Source organism: Ornithodoros turicata, chromosome 9 (genome assembly GCF_037126465.1).
Source record: "Ornithodoros turicata isolate Travis chromosome 9, ASM3712646v1, whole genome shotgun sequence".
NCBI lineage: Eukaryota > Metazoa > Arthropoda > Arachnida > Ixodida > Argasidae > Ornithodoros > Ornithodoros turicata.
This window is the reverse complement of record NC_088209.1, coordinates 7,741,439-7,762,031: the sequence shown is the minus strand read 5'-3', so window position 1 is coordinate 7,762,031 and position 20,593 is coordinate 7,741,439. Positions and strand designations below refer to the sequence as shown.

The window sequence follows — 20,593 nt, the reverse complement described above, 5'->3', positions numbered from 1 at the left end:
TTGCATGGAAAGAAAATAACTTCTGGTTAGATCAAAACAACGTGCACAGATTATGAACTTAGTCTCACTTCCTGCTGCAGTGCCTTTTGACGTAACGTACTATTTCGTACTTCCTCATTCCTATGTAGTGCAAACCAGAACAGTCGCACCCTGAGAAAAAAGTGAAATAAATCATCATACACTGATGAAGAACATAAACTCAATGTCTTTGGCACAAGTGTGTCCAACACTTCACATAGCTTGGACCTGACCCCTTGGGAGGTGAAGAATGTCTTGATGTTTGCTTTGAAGGCCTCCTCGCACGCACCCACAAACGTCGCAAAGGCAGGAAGAGGAACTGACAGCTTTCCAAAGTCAGTACTGTCCACATTCTTTACACTCAAATAAAGTAATAGCTGGCTACTGTCCTAAAATGTGGCATTGTCTTCCAGCAGTTTGCATTTCTGCTCAGAGGGGCAAGTGTGAGCACCGAGAAATTTTGCACCAAGCCACCCTGCGAAAAATGTTGTGCTGTTGGACCCTAGCGGTGATGGCGACTCACTGGGTGCCACAATGACATCGTCAGTAATGTGCGTGGCAGCAGAACACCCAAGTCTACTCATGTAGTTAGGACCAATAGGTATTGCCGCCAGGAGGGAGTCCACGTCTTCAGCACAGTTTGAGCCCTGCGTAGTCTTAAAAAGTTGTCCGAGTAGCAGATGCCTTACTGCTGCCTGGAACTGAATGCAGCTGGAGTCAGGGTTGCTTCTACACTTTGTCCTAATTATGCAGAAGGTGTTTTCGAGTGCATCCTGATTCAGCCTTCGAGTGAGGAGGTACTGTATGCCAGACTTTCGCAGGTCTTCGCTAAGCTGAAGCACGGATGTCGTGGTCAAGCAGAAGCCACGGATACACGGGGGTGGTCTCTTGCATCCAAGAACTGTAATCTTCTCAAACTCGGACAGGCACTCCAGCAAAAAGTCCTTGTGAGCAGACCCCTGTTGTATTGCCGAAGAATATTTCGTCTTGGCATGCAGGTGGCTACTGTTCCGAGTGTCGAAGAGACGGTCGACACGCTCAACAAATCTGGCTGTGTGGATGGCATCAGGTGGTAGCTGGTGGAAAGTGGATAAAGTGAACATTGAGGTTGCAACATGGTTGCTGAAGATATGTGCAGCCAGTTGGACTTTCATTTTTGAGCTGAACGTTAAATTGAAGTGCCCATCAGTTAGCCTTGGCATGGACCGTATTTCAAGCTGTTTGTCAATGGCAAAAGCATCCCGGATATGCTGCGCCCTTATGATGTGGCTGCCAACCTGGAAGTCATACTTTAACAGCATGTTGCGAAGGCATTTCAGCAGGTGGGGTGGATCAAATATGAAGAACAGCTTCTCATCACCAATAGTGAGATACGGCTTCGCAGTTGTAACCAGCTTCCCCAGTAGAGAGATATTCTGGCTTCCTTGGTCACATGTCACAACTTTTGGCCTCAATCCTGCACTCAGGAGGCGGTGGTAGCATTCAAGCAGTTTCTCTTCCAAGTCTGAAGCAGATGCTGCTCTGTGAGTGAAGAAGTAGCCTAAGACCTGCTTCCATGGGGTACAAATGCCTCTAGCCATGAAGAGAAGTGCTTTGTTTGCCAACTCGGAGTGAGCATAGTTGCCACAGCTCGGAAATCCTTCAAAACAGTCTTCTATTGCATTGTAGTGCAGTTCCCTCTTGATGTGCATCTCGTCGAAGATTATCACACAGAGCTTGTCCATTTCAGAGAAGTTCGTCACCTTTCGCTTCACAACGTCAAAGACTTCATCTGAAAATCCAGGTCGTAGTGGGATACGTGTCATCCACAGCTGTAGTGACCTCACTGACGGCAAGTGGAACAGCTTTCGGCAGTACCTGTAGCCACGGGGGCTGTGAAAGTACAAGTTCAGCGCGAATGCCTTGTTTGGTGGTGACCAACGGCGCCCAAATTTGCACACACCTCCCATCTTTATCTGTGCCTCAATGAAGTCTGCGACAGTTCCAGAGACGTGACACCTCAAATGCTCCATCAGGTCACGGATGGTCCTCGTTCGCCTACGCCTTTCAAGGTTTCTCTGAAGCTTCTTGTTGCGGGCTTGCAACTGGTGCACTTTCTTGTGGAGGTTATCCAGCTTGCCTTTTGTTGGCTGTGGTGGAGCTGCCAGACTACTGGACGACGGGCAAGCTTTGGGGGGATGCCAGCCGCTTCCACCTGCAAATGGTGATCAAAAAGCATTCTCAAGTCTGCGGACTTCATGGCGGTAGAGTATTCGTCACATACCTCCTAAGTGCTGAGGTGATGAGACTGCACGCAGTACACCAGACGATGTTCCTGGCAGAGGAGTGACAACTGCAGCTAGTGGGGAGACAACAGTGCTCTGTGTTGACAAGGCTGGTGCGTGTCGTGCGTAGCTATGGTCCTGATGAGACAGATCACGAGTTTGCTGACTTTCTTCGGTACCACACTCTGATGAAGCAGATGATGTCGTACAGTTAGCCAACCCAACAACTACGTTACTCAAGTATACCCTCAGCATGGCAAGGATGACTCATCTGGTGAAGGTGTATTGCGCCTGTGCTGTCGTCATCGCAGGCTACCACAGCTTGCACACGTTCCTCCGTTGAAGGCCCACTGCTTTCAAGTCTGTTCTCATTGGCGTAGGCACTACTTCCTCCTGTAAATCACCAGTAGCACTCGCAATAATTACCTCTAGAGTTACAACATTTTCATGTGATAACTTGAGCATACTGACTTGTATTATACTTACCAACGCCATGCAGTGTGCGCTTCAATGTAGGAACTGCATCCTACTGAAGCCTTCCTTTGCGCAAATAAGCAACTGGTGCGAAATGCTGGGAGCACAGGACCTTAGAGCGAATGGAAATTAGACTCGTATCCGCCTCCAGATTGCAAAACTCCAGCCACGTCTTGTACCTGCGAAGCAGTTTTATTGTTGAAGAATTATGCAAAGCTGTGCCATGAAAACATGCACTAGCTACAGCAGCCTGACCCTGTATGCCCTACATTCAGAGCTAAAAAAAAAAAGAAAAATCAGCAAGCAAAGCAAGCAGGCAACATGCTAGCATTGGGTACATGTGAGCACATGCAGCACAGCCCTTTGTGTCCCGTACATGCAAACCGTTGCAAAACTCCTCGTCCAAAGCAGCCCAGTAGCCACATGCTTAAATATTTACATGTTTACCACCTCACTGTGGAAGGATGACCTATCCAGGGAGTGTCCATACAGTCTGAAAGCTGGAAAACAGGTGATACCATTGAAACGCTATTAATCTTATGTATCTTGCACTATGTTCACTTCACCGCTCTCAATAAAACTCGGGGGGAGAGGTACGCATTGTACTTCAGCAAACACTGAACGTCCTCAATCAAGTGACTCAGCTCCGTTCTCGGCCGTAGATACTTATAATATATAGGAACTCACCTCAAGGGGTCCAGAGGAAAACGGTGGAAACTTATACCGCCCATAGTGTCATCGGCGTCACAGTTTCCTTTCTCCTTCAGGAGGCACCGCTTATGTACGCGCCTCGACATGGTGCGTCTCCCGGTAGAGCCTGCAGGAACAGGTTTACCGGCGTTCTGTTCTGTTTTACCATTGTTCGTGTGTGCCTGCCTTACCTTACTTCTCCGAGAAGTGTCCCTGTTCGACTTGGTGGTTTGAAATTGAAAAGACGGCGATGAAGAAGAAAACGGCTATCAACAGTCACAAAGTGCGCAGTCAGAGGAGGCACAGTAAGCCGGTTTCGCGGCCGCGCAAATAGTGTCGCCACTGGCATTTCCCGCCAAATTCCGGCTATTTACTTTCCATTGGCTCCGGTCTCCCACGTGACCCTTCTCGATCATGATTGGCTGAGGCTCATTTAACCGGTGGATTCGCCCGCGTTCGTTTCTCCGAGGCGCCGACCCGTCTGACCGTTGTGTAGCTCGCGTCTGCCTATGTGAGCAGGCGGTGATTTCGTTTCGTGGATTTCGAAGATCTTCGAGCCATGGATGAATGCCTGAATGAAAGGTAAGCAGACAAACGTATGATGCATGTCAGTGATCAGACGTTTAATACTGTCGCCTAACTGTGTGCACCTTGCCCTGTATTACATCACTTTCTGCCGGTTAACAGTCATGATCTGGTTGATGATTCTGCGTGGCGTTGCTTCTTGCGTTTTGTTCCGCTGTTTGAATGTGTCTGATGCTTAGTACACTGGTGTGCATGAAAAGGAAAACAGCGTGCATCGCGTACGCAGGGCTCCTCCAATTTTGGCATTAGTCGACATTAGACGCGTAACGCTGGCATGTCTTATAGAGCGTATTCAGCCAATTAACGTTGCCTGTGCTCCGGTTTACCATATTATTAACAGGTTCCCTTGTTTTCTGTTTTTTCATTCAGACACCGACAGCTCTTCGTGGCCCTGCGATCCGCGAGCATGTGGCCCCTGTCACCAGAAAATTCGACAGTTGTGCTGGGATGAAGCGGATGACTTCTGCGACTCATCACGTGCTATAGATATGTATAATAATATCTACTTTCTCCAAACCGAATAGGTTCCCTTAAGGATTGTATAATATGATAGTCACGCTTTCTGTTGCTCGGCGCTATTTATTCTCTGTTTATTCTGCAGTATTCTGTAATAATCGTGTAGATTTGCTTGCATTCAAATGTTGCTTCTTGTGTATATGTTTACCGTGTCAATAAATTTGTACATGTGAATTCCTTCGTCTTCTGGATTTTCATTTTCTGCTTCCCGATAATATTAGCAGATGACCTGGCGAACCGCTCGGAACAGGGGGGGGGGGAGGAGATGAGTGAGAGGGTGTGGTGAGGGCACGCAACGCACATGCGCAGTTCGATCAGCCAGCGCGCGCTCTTTGGCGCCGTTTTCCGGCTATTTTGTCGTGATTCGTTACGGATGATCACGTGGTCAAGGGGGGCGGTGGTTTTCGTGGCGAAACTGTGGAAGCTACAGCTGCACTCCACTGGCGCAGTCAACGTACGGCAAACTCATAGCTAACAACATGCTGAGGGACAGGAACCGGAAGCGTACTCGGCTCTGTCTATAATCTTACGTATTACTGGCAGACCGGGAGAATTGCTATATTAAAAATATGCATATTGGATTAATACACACATTATTCGCGCCTCCGATCAAATTATTTTTGTTCACCTTCGTAGTTTGCCCCTCAACAACCACGCTCGCATGTGTATCATGAAGGGCGCAGGGTAGCTAACACAGATTTGGTATTTTCTCTCGCCTTCGCTACCATTTATATGTGCCTTCCCAGGCGAAAATTTGAGCTGGGAAGTCAACTGGTACCAGCTCGTTCCCAGTTCGCACCAACTGGTGGCAACTGGAAAGTAAACTGGTACCAGTTCAAGCTGGGCTGGTCGCAACTGGGCACTTTGTGGTACCAGTTCGAGCTGGACTGGTAGCAACTGGGAAGTGAACAGGTACCAGTTCAAGCTGGGTTGGAGGTAACTGGAAAGTGAACTGGTACTAGTTCAAGCTGGTCTGGTGGCAAGTGGGCACTGTGTGCAACCAGTTCAAGCTGGGCTGGTGGCAACTGGAAAGTGAACTGGTACCAGTTCAAGCTAGACTGGTAGCAACTGGAAGTGAGGTGGTGCCAGTTCGAACTGGACCAGTTTACATATTTGAGGGGAAGTTTCGGTTTCAGTGCCAGGACAGGTTAATATCAAGATTGCAAGACGAAGTTACAAAACGATGAGAAAGTGACTTTATTAGTTGTAATAATCATATTTCAATTTTTGGTAAAGTTCTTATTAACGAAAGTTATTTTGGAACTGTTATATTTGTATTTTGTGCGTTACTGCTCCCGCGATGAATGATGCGTTTACTGTGCAACGGTCGCTTGCTTACCAGCGTGCTTGTACAGCGATTTTTGCCCGTTATGTTCTTAGCGTAATGTGTGACATAGGCGTTGATTTTGTAATCTAAAGGAGTTGTCTGCAAGTTACGACAGTGCGACAGTACAATGAGCGCCAGCGGCCGGGCGGGCGGGTGTTATAGGCTTACAGCTTGACTACAACTGTGGAGACCGCTTTATCGTGAGTACTGTGCTTAAATGCTTTTCCCTTGTGCACCATTTAGAAATATTACTTCCACTAGAACCTCTTCTCTCTGTTCCACGTCACATTCGTGGCATCTGCAAGTGCATGCCGTTTTACGAGTAACATCCGGTTTATGTTAATGTTACCAGCAGCTTTTTTCATTCATGTTTTTGTTTTTGCTTTTTTTTCGTTCATTCTCGTGTTTTAGACCCTTCACATCACGGATGTTGTCGAACTAGCGTAGCGCGCCAGAGTAGTACTCATTGCCCCCCAAAGCCGGCCAATCTCTTAGTTGAAAGGTCCAATTACTGCACAACGGAAATGTTGAGAGATTCGCGTACTCCGGTGGCGCAGCGGTAACGCGTGCGCTTGGAGATTGGAGGTCCGCGGTTCGAATCCGCGGGCCGGCTGTGACGTCTGGGGTTTTTCCTGGGTTTCCCTCAGATGTGTGATAGGCGTATGCCGGCACAGTTCCCCTGAAGTCGGCCCATGGACGCAGCTATCCTCCCCCCGAGCGGATTCCGCTCGGTCTTCCACTTCACCCTTTCCTCTCCTCCTCTCCACCACCTTTCCCTTCCCGAGAAACATGCCGCCTCATCAGGCAGGCAGACCTCTCGGGTTCCTCCCAACGACACTCCTCCTCCTCCTTTCCGGGGCCACGACTGCTCAAATTGAGTGACTTTCCAGGCACACACTACAATTACATGTTGCAATTGAATACATATTCACTTGTGCCTTTTCAACTTTCCAGAAATCTTAAGCTGCTGGAGCTCAAAGGAAAATATCAATCCATCGTGTGCTATTAAGAACATCTCAAATACTTTGTTGAATCATTCAAGATGTCCACAAGGCAGTGAAGCAAAGGACCAATCAACGATGAAGTATTATCTATTCCATGTAACTCTGTAGTTCATCTACTGCTATAATTTAATGACGTTATAGTTACGCTACATGTACATTAGAATATGTGTAATGTTTGACTACAAATAAAACGCAATTTTGCATTGCAGTTCTTTGGATCTGCCGTTGCTGGGAACAGCGATCCTGCAAAGGGGCACCGGTTACATACAAGCTAACCTCTGTCTGAACAGGCCGCTCTAAGTGAAGCCACTTCAACCGGTCCCACGTCCAACAATGATGTTTGCAACCAGTTCCAGTCGAGACTGCGACCGGTTAGAAACCAGTTGGGCCAACTGGTACCAGTTGATCGAACAGGGACCAGTTCGATGAACTGGTACCAGTTGGCCCAACTGGTTTCTAACCGGTCCCAGTCTCAACTGGGACCAGTTGCAACTGGGACTGGGTGAACTGTGTTATCAAACTGGGACTAGTTGATCTGGGACCGGTTGAACTGGTCCCTGTTCGATAACACAGTTCAACTGGTACCAGTTCAAAAAATTTTCGCCAGGGTTTTTGACCTCTCTGCAACAGCCCTATGAGAGTGCATTTTCTTTGCTGTGCATGCACCTCGAGTATTATCTACAGCAGCAAACGTATTGCACACCTATATATCACTCTTGATATTTGTCGGCGCGTCACGATCAGACATGTCATGTGCACTCTGATAATGATAAAGACGCGTTCAAGCTGCCAGTTTTTCTTTCGTATAGTGATGATGAACTGGTACAGTGATATCTGCCCATTCTTCCCTTCATTTAAGCGGACTTTACCATAAAGGTTGCGAGGGCCGATAACGAGAAATATTAGAGAGTTTTAGCAGACCGTTGATAATGTGATGATGATGATTCGGGTTTTTATGGCGCATGAGCAACTAAGGCTATAATGCGCCAATACTGTGATATATGGTCTCTTTACCAGTTAAAAGATAACTATTAATTTAAAACTGATATAAACATAAAAAATATATGTGAATTCAGATATCTCTCAGGAATCCAGTGTCCCTAAAAAACTTGTAAACTCTGCTAAAACTTACAAGCGGTTCATCGCCCAGCAAAAGGGCTGGGTGAAGAGGAATTCTATACCGGTAGAACTCAGAAAAATGAGTTTGGCGATGATGTTCCTGGAGAGGGCAGCTGATGAGAATGTGAAGAATAGACAACTGCTCAGCACAGTGCACACACTGAGGTGGGTCCCTCTAGCAAACGCAACGCCTCTAGCATACGCAAACGAGACATGACTACTTCATAAAGCCTCTCTTTGAAATCTCCTGCAGGCTTGCCTACATTGCACTTGATCAAATGTAATTTATTATTTGTCTGTGTGTCCCAGTCATGTTGCCATTTTAAGTTAATTGCTCTACGCAAGGCAGATCTCAGATCCTGTGCTGGTACGTCAAAGGGGGTTATGTCACCTGAGAGTGCGTTAGTAGCCGCAGTGTCCGCGAGCTCGTTACCGGGTATCCCGACGTGGCTGGGCACCCAGCAAAGTGCCAAGGAAAGACCTCTGTTTATTATGCGGCTAGACAGGTGTTTTGGTGGCTGCAGGCTACATATAGCCTGCAGGCAACTAAGTGAATCAGCATACACAACTGATGACATGATGGAAAGTCGTAGTATATGATTAAGTGCCAAGATTATGCCATAGACTTCTGCGGTGAAAATGGAAGCTGTGTTTGGCAATCGATGCGATCTACAAGATGTGTCTGTAACCATTGCACATGAGACGCCAGTGTCCGTTCTGGAACCATCTGTGTAAAATGCGACATGGTCCCCAAAACCTTCTTTTATAGACAGAAACTCTTGCAGGAGTACGGCTGTGGGCATTTCATGTTTCTTGTACTGCAATAAAGATGTATTGTGTTCGGGCGGTGGTTGCCACGGAGCAATCCTCCCACTAGTTCCTACAGGCGTAGAATCGTACTCTGAAAAACTGTGTGTGTCAATTTCCTGCAGGATTCGCAAGTTGAAAGGAGGTGTACATGACGGTTTGTTAAGAAATAACTGTTTGCAGCGTGTCTGAGTAACACAAGCGAAAGCTGGTTGCTGTGGATAACTTCGTACTTTTAGTGCATATGTGGAGGCAAGGTAAAATCTCCGCCTTTCTAATGACCACTCGTTGCACTCCACATAGAGACTCTCGACCGGCGATGTGCGAAACGCTCCCAAGACCAGTCGCAGTCCCTGGTGGTGGACAGGGTCTAGAGCTTTCAAGACGGACTTTTGTGCAGAGCCGTACACGACAGAACCATAGTCAAGCTTGGAACGGATGGAAGATGTGTAGATGCGACGCAGAACCTCACGGTCTGCACCCCAGGATCTATGTGACAAGATTTTGAGAATGTTCATCGATTTCCCACATTTACTTTTTGGGTTCCTTATGTGAGGGTTGAAAGTGAGCTTGCGGTCAAAAAGTATACCCAGGAATTTATGCTCAGATTTGACCGTAATATCTTGGCCATTCAATTTAAATTCTGGCTCAGGAAACATACCCCTTACTCTTGAGAAGGGTACGCAAACCGTTTTCTCAGGTGAAAAATTAAACCCATTCTCAGATGACCATTTTGCTAATTTGTTCACACAGAGCTGGAGTTGTCTCTCACATCTTGAAATGCTTGTAGACGAACAAGATATCTGAACATCGTCAACGTATAGCGAGTACATGACGGATGGCGGAATAGCGTGCACAATAGAGTTCATTTTGACTATGAAGAGTGTGACACTCAGAACGGAACCCTGTGGCACACCGTTCTCCTGAATAAAAGAACGTGAGAGTGATGTGCCAAACTGAACCCTAAAAGTTCTGTCCTGTAGAAAATTTGCGATGCAGCGGAGCATACGACCGCGTACACCGAAATTGTACAAGTCGCGAACGATACCATATCGCCATGCTGTATCGTACGCTTTTTGAAGATCGAAAAATGTGGAAATACAAAGCTGTTTTCTGACAAACGCTTCCCTAATGACAGTTTCCAGCCGCAGCAGATGATCAGTTGTTGAGTGGGCGGCTCTAAATCCGCACTGATACCTATCGAGACATCCATTTTCTTCGAGGAAGTACATCAGGCGGTAGTTAACCATGCGCTCGAAGGTTTTGCCTAAACAGCTTGTAAGGGCTATAGGCCTGTAGCTACATGCGTTGGAAGGATCTTTCCCTGGCTTCAAAAGTGGAACGACTGTCGCCACTTTCCAACGAGATGGGAGTTCACCCTGATTCCAAACTGAATTGAAAAAGTGCAGAAGACCTTCTAGTGATGTTTTTGATAAGTGCTGCAACATGCTGTACGTTATTCGATCTGGCCCTCGTGCTGTTTGTTTTGGAGACGACAGAGCACGCAGCAGCTCCATCAAACAAAATGGTTTATTAAAAGCATGTCTGTCATTGGTGCCATATGTAATTTTGAATTTCTCAGCATCATCTTTGACTTTTAAGAAATCCCTGGTGTAGTGAGAGGAGGAAGAAACGCTCTGGAAGTGTTCTCCCAACACATCTGCCTGTTCTTCTAAAGTTTGGCACACCGTACCATTCCTCTCCAAGAGAGGAATAGAGAAGCTTGTGTAACTGCCCTTTATTTTCTTTAATCGATCCCACACAACCTTAGTTGGGGTATTGCTATTCAAGGAGGAGACAAAACCCTTCCACGATTCACTCTTTGCTTGTCGGCGTGTCCACCTAGCTTTGGCTCGAGCTTTCTTAAACGCCAGTAGATTTGCTGGGGTTGGGTACCGCCGGAACTTGCCTCAAGCACGGTTCTGCTCTTTTCGTGTATTTCCACAGTCCTCTGACCACCAAGGCTTGCAACGCCTGGGCAGTTGACCTGATGACTGTGGAATGGACTTGGTTGCTGCTTTTACAAGAGTGTCTGTTATATAGTTATTTGCGTCATTAATGTTCAGCCCAAGGAGGGACTCTATAGAAAGTGTGGCTTCTTGTCTAAAGAGGTTCCAGTCTGCTAACTGTATCTTCCAACGAGGTGGGCGGGTTCTAATAGCACCTGATGGTCGATTGATCTCTAAAAGGACAGGGAAGTGATCGCTACCATAGGGGTTTTCGTCCACTGTCCATGAAATGTCCTGAAATACAGATGGACTGCACAGCGAAATATCTATGGCTGAAAAGGACTGCGAAGCAGCATTAACATGAGTAGCGTTTCCTGCATTGAGCAGGCAGATTGGCAAGGATGCTAATAATTTCTCAAACATTTTGCCTCGGGTGTCAACTCTGGAACAACCCCAGAGCAAATGATGCGCATTGAAATCTCCCAGTAGTAGAAAAGGCGATGGGAGCTGATTAATAAGATCCTGAAGCTGTCTCGGTTCGACCCTGACTGATGGCGGTAGGTATAAAGAGCATACCGTCACTACACGGTCAGTGCAGATCTGTACAGCAATGGCCTCAAGATTTGTGGAGAGTGGAACGTCTCTCGTGGGAAGTGTTCTCGCCGTGAGAATGGCCACACCTCCGGAAGCACGTGCCGTGTCTGTTCGGTCCTTACGATAAACGTTCCACCGTCGGAGGTGGAAAGGGGTGTCTGGAATCAAATTTGTTTCTTGGAGACAGAAACAGACAGCATGATGTTTGTCTGCCAAATCATGGACATCATCAAGATTTTTCAGCAAACCCCGGCAGTTCCACTGAATAATGCTCTGGGAACCCATAAGAAATGCACAGAAGAGGAAAAAGAATATCGACTACTCTAAGGGCGTAAAGACCTTGTGGACCAACTGTCCATGAATGCGGAGGGATTAAGGAGCTTGTATTCTCGGTGGAGGAACCCTTTGTTGTTGTTCCTTGGCTTTTCCTCCTCGTCCTCGGCCAGCTTTTTTCCCTCTCTGTTCCTTGCCCATGGAAAGACTTGGTAGACTCGAAGACGACTTCTGAGAGCAGCAGTCGTCGTTATCGAGATCCATGCTCTGACTCGTGTTTTGAGACAGGCCCATGGCAATCCCGTCCCAAACGGAAGGGGATGCAACAACCTCCTCTGAGGTTAACATTGCATCTCCCTGGCTGTTCATCTGAGAGGCCACTGGAGGAGAACCCTCAGTGTCCCTCTCTTTGTGTTGGGGAGTGTGGAGGGAGCCCCAGAGGTCTGGGTCTCCACCGATACTCTGAGTGGTGCCACTCCCCTGCGCACCACATCAGAGAAGGTTCCTTTCTTCTGGAACGCCAATTATGCCTTTGCTGCACTGTATGTAATATTTTGCTCAGGTTTCAGTTTGAGGATCTGTTTCTCCTCCTTCCAACAAGGACATGATCTGGAGTAAACAGGGTGGTTACCCTTGCAATTGGCACACTGAAAGTCATTGCTGCACGACTCTGATGAGTGGTCGTTGCCGGAACACTTAGCACAGACGGGCTGCCCAGGGCATACCTGAGAACCGTGGCCAAACCGCTGGCACTTGTAACAGCGACTCGGATTTGGGATGTAAGCCCTCACATTGCAACTGAGGTAACCGGCTTTGATTGTTTCTGGCAGCTTGCGGTGCTTGAAAGAAAGGATTATGTGCTTTGTTGGGATTTCTTTCCCATCCCTACGCATGCCTATTCGCTTTACGGCTACCACACCGTGCTGTTGTAGGCCTTCTTGAAGTTCTGATTCCGAACAGTCAAGAAGGTCGCTCTCAGAAGTTACTCCTTTAACAATGTTGAGACTCCGGTGAGAACTTACTGTGACAGATATCCCATTGATGCTTGTCAGTGAAAGAAGCGCACTGCTTTGCTCTCGCTTTTCAACATGGACCTGGATATCTCCAGAGCCCAGTTTCTTGGCATTGTATTCTTTACCTATCAGCTGTTCAAGTGCTTTCGCTATTACAAAAGGAGACACCTTTGACAGTGGTCTTGTGTCATCATTCGAGTGGACAACGAGAAACTTTGCAAGCCATGGTTCGGGTGTTGAGGTATTTAAATCAATTTGCTGGTACTCGGAGCGGAACCGTTTCCGATTCCGATCTCGGGGTTTTAAAGAAGAGGATGCCATAAAGGTGACAATACAATTCGATGCAAGGGTCCTGCCGCCCACCACGGAGCCCAACCAGGGGACCGCGTTTGACGCAGTAGCTGGTACGCCTACACTATACCCAAGCGCAGTTTCTGGAGAGTGAAAGACTGCCCAAGGTTGACCCTTGCCGCCAAAGAAGGTGAAAAGAGGAAAAGGAGAGAAAGAAGGAGACCAAGGAAGAGAAAGTGATGAAAAGGGAGATGGCGACTAGCTGAATAGTTCTGGCCGGGCCTTCCAGGACCACCCGTCTATGGGAAGCAGGGGCCAAAGCGGTGTGTTGCTTTCCCGGAGGGGCCCCGAAGGGTCCAAAACAACCTCCGGGTCTACTCAACCGCCAGGATCTCCCTTTCCCCAGACACGGGAAAGCCACGCACAGCTATACGTGGGAGTCTCCCTCCTGCGGCGACCCAACCGTGAGTGCAGGAGGGGGCTACTGCGGCTGCTGCCGGGCGATGGGGGCGCCAAGTTCCCGACGCCGGGCGTTGATAATGTGGCTAGCGGCTCACCGTATCAACCGGAACCAATCAGTGGTTAGGATTCTGAGTCACGCACCACTGCGATTGGTTCCGATAGGCACGATAACCTTATCAACGGTATACCAAAACTCACTATTGATACAGATGTGTTTCACTCGGTGTTGCGCGCTATGAGCGCGATATGAACTGCAGTGTGGACGCGTCGTCTGCTTTTACACGTCTATTCCGCGTTCAGTGCAGTAGGTGGAACAATGGGGAACCAAACAGTATTGTATTATCGCGGTACAAGTTATCTTCTGGCGTATATATACAAGATTTACTGAAAAGAACCGTCGATTGCAAATATCGTACCGCCTATTATACACACTAGAAAGGTGACAGTGTCGCCCCAATAAGTCGATCCCGCAGCCGACTACAGTCTGCATATGAGCAGTCTGTAGAAGGAAGAAACTGGGTACCAAAAACGAAGACAGAAAAAAGATAACGATTAATTTCTTTCAGAATACAGCTGGTCTCTTCTGGGACCTGGAAGGTTGATGATGATGATGATGATTAAGGTTTTTTTGGCGCATTAGCGACGAAGGCCATAGTGCGCCAAAACAATGGTATGGATGGTTAGCAGTGTAAAAGGATTATTTCACTTTAACCCTTTGAGGGGTAGTGGTTCCGTGGTGATACCACACCTATTTCGTCCCCTGTAGCTCAAACGGGCAGTGGCACAAACTTGAAACCACGCAAGCAGATGGAGCACGTGTCGCCCTCTCGGAGCAAGCAGTGCAAACGCGCTTGAATTTCATCTTCGCGGTTCGCGGGCTTTTCGAAACAATGCAATTCACGTGCGAGTGATCGGGTTGTTTTGTTCGCTCTGTTTCTTCGACTATATAGTTCCCACGCACGCACCAACTGCTATTTGGAGAAAAGTAGACCTTGGAGGTAAGTAATACATGGTTTGGCTTCAATATCATGACGCTAAATGTTCGAAAATTGGAGCAACGTTTGCGTGGTTTCAATTGGAGCCACTGCCCATCTAGGGTACAACCGACACTATTCTGTTTTGTCGCAGGAATGGCCTTTTCTTCGTCTTTCTTTTACCGGAACAAAGCTGTTCCAGAGGACATTCCGTCTGATACAGAGTCTGTTGTGTCAGGGAGTGACACTGACGATGACTTCACGCCCCGTGATGATGAAATATCAGAGAGAGGAAGCATGTCGGGTGAATCTGATGGGGAAGACGAGGATACAAGCACTGTCACCAACAAAAGGCCCATAAAGTGGATGAAAAAGGATTATTCACCGTCCCTGAATCAATTTTCTGAGTTCACTGGAGTCCTATGTGACAGCGCATTTGAGACTGAAGTGCGCCCTGTGGATGTGTTTCTCCAGTTGTTTCCTGAAGATTTGATTGACGACATGGTCTTTCAGACCAACTTGTATGCCGTTCAGAACGCTACGACATTTCCCCCAACAAATAACGAGGAAATGAAGGCATTTCTGGCCATAAATATCCTCATGGGAATCAAGAAACTCCCGAGCTACAGGGACTATTGGTCTAGCATGGAAATAATGAGGGATCCGTACATTGCAAACGTCATGTCGGTAAAGCGCTTTAGCAGCCTTCTTTCTAATTTTCACATCAACGACAACAGCAGGGCACCTGAACGTGGAACGAAGGATTACGACAAGCTCTACAAGGTGCGCCCACTGCTGAACAGGCTCAGCCAAACTTTTGCAAAATGTTACGCCCCAACCAAGTACCAGAGTGTCGACGAATCTATGATAAAATTCAAAGGGAGGTCTACGCTAAAGCAATATATGCCGCAGAAGCCGATCAAACGCGGGTACAAGGTGTGGGTTCGAGCCGACGCAAACGGGTACATCTGCCAGTTTGAGATCTATATTGGCCGTGGAAAGGATACGGTGCCCGAGCACGGCCTTGGTGAACGTGTTGTGCGATCCCTGTCAGAGGCCCTCCACAACAAACATCATCACGTGTTCTTTGATAATTTCTTTACATCGGTGCCTCTGCTCACAGACCTTCTGGAGAAAGGTGTATATGCCACTGGTACCATTCGTGCAAACAGGAAGTTTCTTCCAGAACTCAAGTCCGATAAGGCAATGAAAAGGGGGGACGTAGACCAGAGAGTGTCAGCTAGGGGTATCTTGGTAGCCAAATGGAAAGACAAGAGGTGTGTGACAGTTGCATCAAATGCCCACGGTACCGAAATATCAACAGTGCCGAGGAAGTCCAAAGACGGATCAACAGAAACCATCCCGTGCCCACAGGTGGTCCTAGACTACAATTCCCACATGGGATACGTGGACAAAGCTGATATGATGAAGAGTATTTATGAAATCGACCGGAAAAGCCGCAAGTGGTGGCATCGGATTGCTTTTCATTTCCTGGATGTTGCAATAGTAAACGCGCATGTCCTATACAATCAGGTAGCCACGAATGCTAATGTCACCCTCAAGGATTTTCGCACGGAACTTGTAGCAGGCATGCTGGGAGCACAAGAACTCAATAAAAAGGGGACAAAAAGGAAGCGATCTGAGGTTTGCTCATTCAAGAAGCAGGTTCCCGCTGACATCAGGTATGACAAGGTTGCCCATCTGCCGATACATTCAACGTCGAAAAGGTGCTCCCACTGCAGCACGAGGGCCACACCCAGGCGTACTCGGTGGATATGCAGGACGTGTGATGTGGGACTGTGTTTGCAACAAGAAAGAAACTGTTTTATTGAGTATCATACAAAGTAAACGTTGTGTGCTAAATGGGCAGTGGTTCCATATGTGTGCCACGTTGTATAATAAAAAGTATGAATACATTTTTGAAAAACTTTGTCTTAGGGGGATCGTACGCCTGAAACCGAGCGCAGGGCGGTTTATCATCATAAAATAAGCAGTATAAAGTAGGGTGCCCCTGAATCATTGAATGACATTCAATTTGTCGTGTGACAGGGGTATTAATAAATCATGAAACTGCGGTACAAAACATTGGTAGTCTGGTGGGCGGTAACAAACACAAAGTAACACCTTATCATGAGAGTTATGAAGAGACACCCAAACAGTTTCAATATCACTATGCACTTCAATCAGTGTAGAGCTAAAGGGATTCTTTATGGCAATAAGGACACCGCCTTCACGGCGGTCTACCCTATCGCGACGATATATTTTGGAACCAGGAATCAGTTCACCGTCTTTCACACTGGCTGATAACCAAGTTTCAGTTAGAATCACAATATCAGCTCATGTAGTGTTTATCAACCCGAGCAAGTCATCCCGTTTGGAAATATTACTGCGATTGTTAGAAAATAATAACGAAATTCCGCTTGGTGGAGACCTGACTGAAGGCGAACACTTGTCTGCGGGCGCAACATTAACAGAACGTTGAAATATGCTAGGCTCGTTTAGCTATTTGGGACCAGACGGAGCGGCACTAGGCAGTAAAGTAGCTGTGAAAGTCGTGGATGTGCGTCTAGCTTCGAATGTCTCGCGAATAATTCTTGTGTATATGCGCCAGAAGATAACTTGTACCGCGATAATACAATGCTGTTCGGTTCCCCAATGTTCCACCTACTGCACTGAACGCGGAATAGACGTGTAAAAGCGGACGACGTGTCCACATTGCAGTAGTTCCCACACTGCAGTTCATATCGCGCTCATAGCGCAACACCGACTGAAACACATTTGTATCACAATTTCCCGTTATCGGCCCTCGCAACCTTCATGGTAAAGGCCGCTTAAAGCGACAGTCCGGAGGTCTGGTGATTTTCGAATAACGGTTAGTATGCGTCCTGCGCCGACTTCAGGGGGAACTGTGGCGACATGCATCTGGAAAGTATTCGGAAAACCCATGGAAAACCTCAGACAGCACAGCAGGTGGCGCAGACAGACAGCACAGCCGGTGACAGGATTCGAACCCGTGTCACCTCCCAATGTCGGCGTGGAAAGCTATCCATCTGACCACTATGCCACGGGAGATGGTCATTTCGTATTAGTAAACTCCCATAGTTCAAAGCGACGGTAAGCACTCTGGGGTTTTCCGAATTCATCTATTACAGTGCTGACTTGTCATGTCAATAGCTGAACCCATGCAATTCTAAAAGTCATAATTTGCAACTATTCCTTCAGTGAAAAAACAAACAAACAGAAATAAGCAATGATAAAGAGATAGTTAGCAGTTAGCATTAATGGCCTGCAAAACATGTAGCCCACAATACATTGTTTGGGTGTGCACATAGCCCCCCCCCCCAATATATTATGGGGCAGCAGCAATGATTATAGACTAGGTTAGGTTACACTATGCCCCCACCGCAATAGTGTGTTGCACACCAGACCCCTCCCCCCTCCAGCAAATTGAAAACTCCCCGTCCATGGGTGTACGTGTTCCAGTATAACTTCTATACTTCAAATGGTTGCAACAGTTTCTTGCATAAAAGATAATGTCACTGTGCCACAAACATTCATGTGTCACTCAGATATTTTGGGAAGGGTTGTGTGAGCAATCTACATGAGAAGGGAGGTATCTTCCTTAGTTCCCTTTCCTAATTAACTACTAAAAGTACGGTGGGTTCACTCTCCCAGAGTACCTTTCTGGCTATGTCTGTGGCTAAACTACACGCTCTCCTCTGAAGTTTTGTTGACACATTGCAGGTAGAACTTTCACCCAGCTCTTCTGCATACAAAAAGAAGGAACTTTCGAAACAAAAACTGGAAAGTCAGGAGCATGCAGGAGCACTGGATGGTGAACATGTCACACGCCAAGCGAGAATTTATGTGGCCCTCTCAACAAAAGATAGTCATACAGAGCACACCTTCGGTATGGCATTGAGCTATGCACAGCCAATGGATGCTGATGTGTCAACCAAGATAAACCACCTTGCTCAGTAGGGCATCACATCTGTCACTCGGGTACAAAAAAGGCCTCCGTTTCTATGTTGAAGATGCCCTCTTTGCAGAGAAACAGAAACCACAAAATACCTGCAAGGCGTTCTATTCAACGCGTGAAGACATCCGCTCACACATTGTCACGAAGCGAAATGGGCCGGCGAGTCGTCGAATAAACAGCAAACGGTTTATTAAACTACTTGGTAGCACAAGAGTGATAGCTCTCTGAGCACAACTGAGTCCAAAGAATGAATGCCCCAGCCTGGAGCGCACAAGAATTTAAGCGTCGCGCCGAAAAGTCTAGAAACAGCACGTGCGTTTGCCAGAGAGCAGCCGATGTGTCTGGAATCTTCTTGCTTCTTCTTCAGCACGCGCCGGGATGAGATGTACCGTTTCGTGCCCGCCCTGGAAGTTTCTCGAAGATGATTCGTGGCAATATACAGTCTGCACCACCACCACCACCATAGATACAGTTCCATTTACCAGATTAATGCGTTCAAGCTGGTCGAAAGCACACAAAAGAAGGACCCTACGGGAAAATACTTCTTTCAACAGTGCATGCAGCAAGAGGAAAACGCAGCACCACTGTAGAGTAAGGAAGACAATGCTCTCCAAAGTGTGTCAAATGGATGTGAGCAACCACTGTTGTTCTTTATGCAAACTGCTTTTATGAGGTCTGCCCTGGAGAAATATGCAATTGATGTCATATGCCTCGACGCTACACAAATATGAGATTGAGTCAGGTAAATGTAAATGAAGTACTAAACAACAAAAGTACTTTGGATCTGTTTCAACGACAAAAGTGGCTGCTCTGTTTACGTCGCTCCATATTGTTGTAATTAGTACGTCCACGTACGTAACCACGCTCGGTAGCCTCTCGCAGTTCGCGCGCGCGTTGGTCACGTGATCTTTCCAATTTTCGTGAAGCAACCAGGCAAGAAACATGCCCGTGGATATCGTCGCGCCCGCAAAAATGCGAGATCCGCTCTGTGATTCGTTTCCTTCACGCTGAAGGCCGTCGTACAGTAGAAATCTACAAAAGAATGAGCAAGGTGTGTGGGCGGGATTTCATGAGTGAGAGTAAAGTGCGGAAATGGTGTCGAGAGTTCAGAGAAGGGTGTGCTGTCATCAGGAGTTGTGCTTCTCCACGATAACGCCCGTCCTCACACTACGACCTCTACTCAGAAACTCCTCCGGCAGTTCAACTGGGAGGTGTTCATCCACCCACGGTTCAGCCCGGACCTTGCGCCAAGTAATTTCCGCCTCTTCACTCAAATGAGTCAGTGACTGGGAGGTTAGCGGTTTAGCACCAACGAGAATCTGTGGACTGCCGTAAGAAAATGGCCCAGTGGACTGGCGGCGGCCTTTTATGACCAGGGAATAGGAAATTTGGTGCTATGCTACGACAAATGCCTCACCCTGAATGGCGATTATGTTGAAAAGTAGCATAAATGCATTGAAATCTTTTGCGAATGACCGCATTTTTTAATTTGCTCAAGGTTCAGTTTTGTGACTGATTGGACCTTGAAAAAAAATACCCCTGGTAATATAGTGGCACAGTCCTGAGGCCATATTGATACTAGGGGCTGGTACGGCTGTGCCCTATTGCATAGCTCGCTGATTACTAAATATTACAGACGGCAAGAACTTTATTACAAGATGATGGCTGGAGAGTTTCATCGTCAGGGGCGGTACTCTACCCGACTGTTGGTGGTGATGCGAGGAATGAAATAATGAGCCCCTTCACTTAAGGATGGAAGTCCTATGGTATCCAGAAAGGTGAAGAGAACTGTGAGGTAAATATTGCAATCTTTCACTATGAGCTATCGACTGCGTATGTTGTTCAGATATTTTTTGAACATATAAAAGAGCCCTCGACGTTTACAAAATATGAGTACATGGAATCACCTTTTCGGACATGCACCGTAGAGTAGAATATTATGACTACGATTCTTCCAGTTCTACGATTCTTCAGTTTCCAAATCAATGTAAGATCTGTGCGAAACGCGAAACGTGAAAGATGTCACGACAGTCTTCTTTAGAAGAGAACGAAGATTCGCAGTGAACGGGGCATCGGGTCGAAAAGCCGTTTGTGGCAACCACCATGGAGCCAGAAAGCAGCGCAATATGGCAAGACAGTGAAGTAAAGGAGCAGCTGGAAGACAAAGTAATTGAAGGTGAGTAATTCCAAACGTCTAAGGAATATGTGCAAATGAGCGGAACTGGGCGGGTGTAGTTCCGTATCGGGACCACTC

General features: G+C 47.2%; 2 protein-coding genes across 4 annotated transcripts in view; both read left to right on the top strand.

Moving 5' to 3' along the window:
• Window positions 1-14,516: 14,516 nt before the first annotated feature.
• Window positions 14,517-18,341, top strand: LOC135369365 (piggyBac transposable element-derived protein 3-like). Its single transcript, XM_064602959.1, has 2 exons — window positions 14,517-16,004; window positions 18,105-18,341. The coding sequence occupies exons 1-2, from the start codon at window positions 14,517-14,519 to the stop codon at window positions 18,339-18,341; spliced, it is 1,725 nt and encodes a 574-aa protein (XP_064459029.1).
• A 2,052-nt stretch (window positions 18,342-20,393) lies between these two features.
• Window positions 20,394-20,593, top strand: part of LOC135369259 (phospholipid scramblase 3-like) — a 138,194-nt gene continuing 137,994 nt past the window's right edge. For all 3 annotated transcript variants that reach the window (XM_064602870.1, XM_064602869.1, XM_064602868.1), the window contains exon 1: window positions 20,394-20,515. In XM_064602870.1, the coding sequence (XP_064458940.1) occupies window positions 20,443-20,515 (73 nt within the window). In that variant the 5' untranslated portion in view covers window positions 20,394-20,442. The remainder of the gene's footprint in view (window positions 20,516-20,593) is intronic.

What these genes read in the sequence shown, in the direction of transcription:
- LOC135369365 (XM_064602959.1), top strand. Translation starts at nt 14,517, where the DNA reads ATGGCCTTTTCTTCGTCTTTCTTTTACCGGAACAAAGCTGTTCCAGAG. An exon ending in CAAAAAGGAAGCGATCTGAG is followed by an intron (nt 16,005 to 18,104) that starts GTTTGCTCATTC and finishes GACACATTGCAG; the next exon opens with GTAGAACTTTCACCCAGCTC.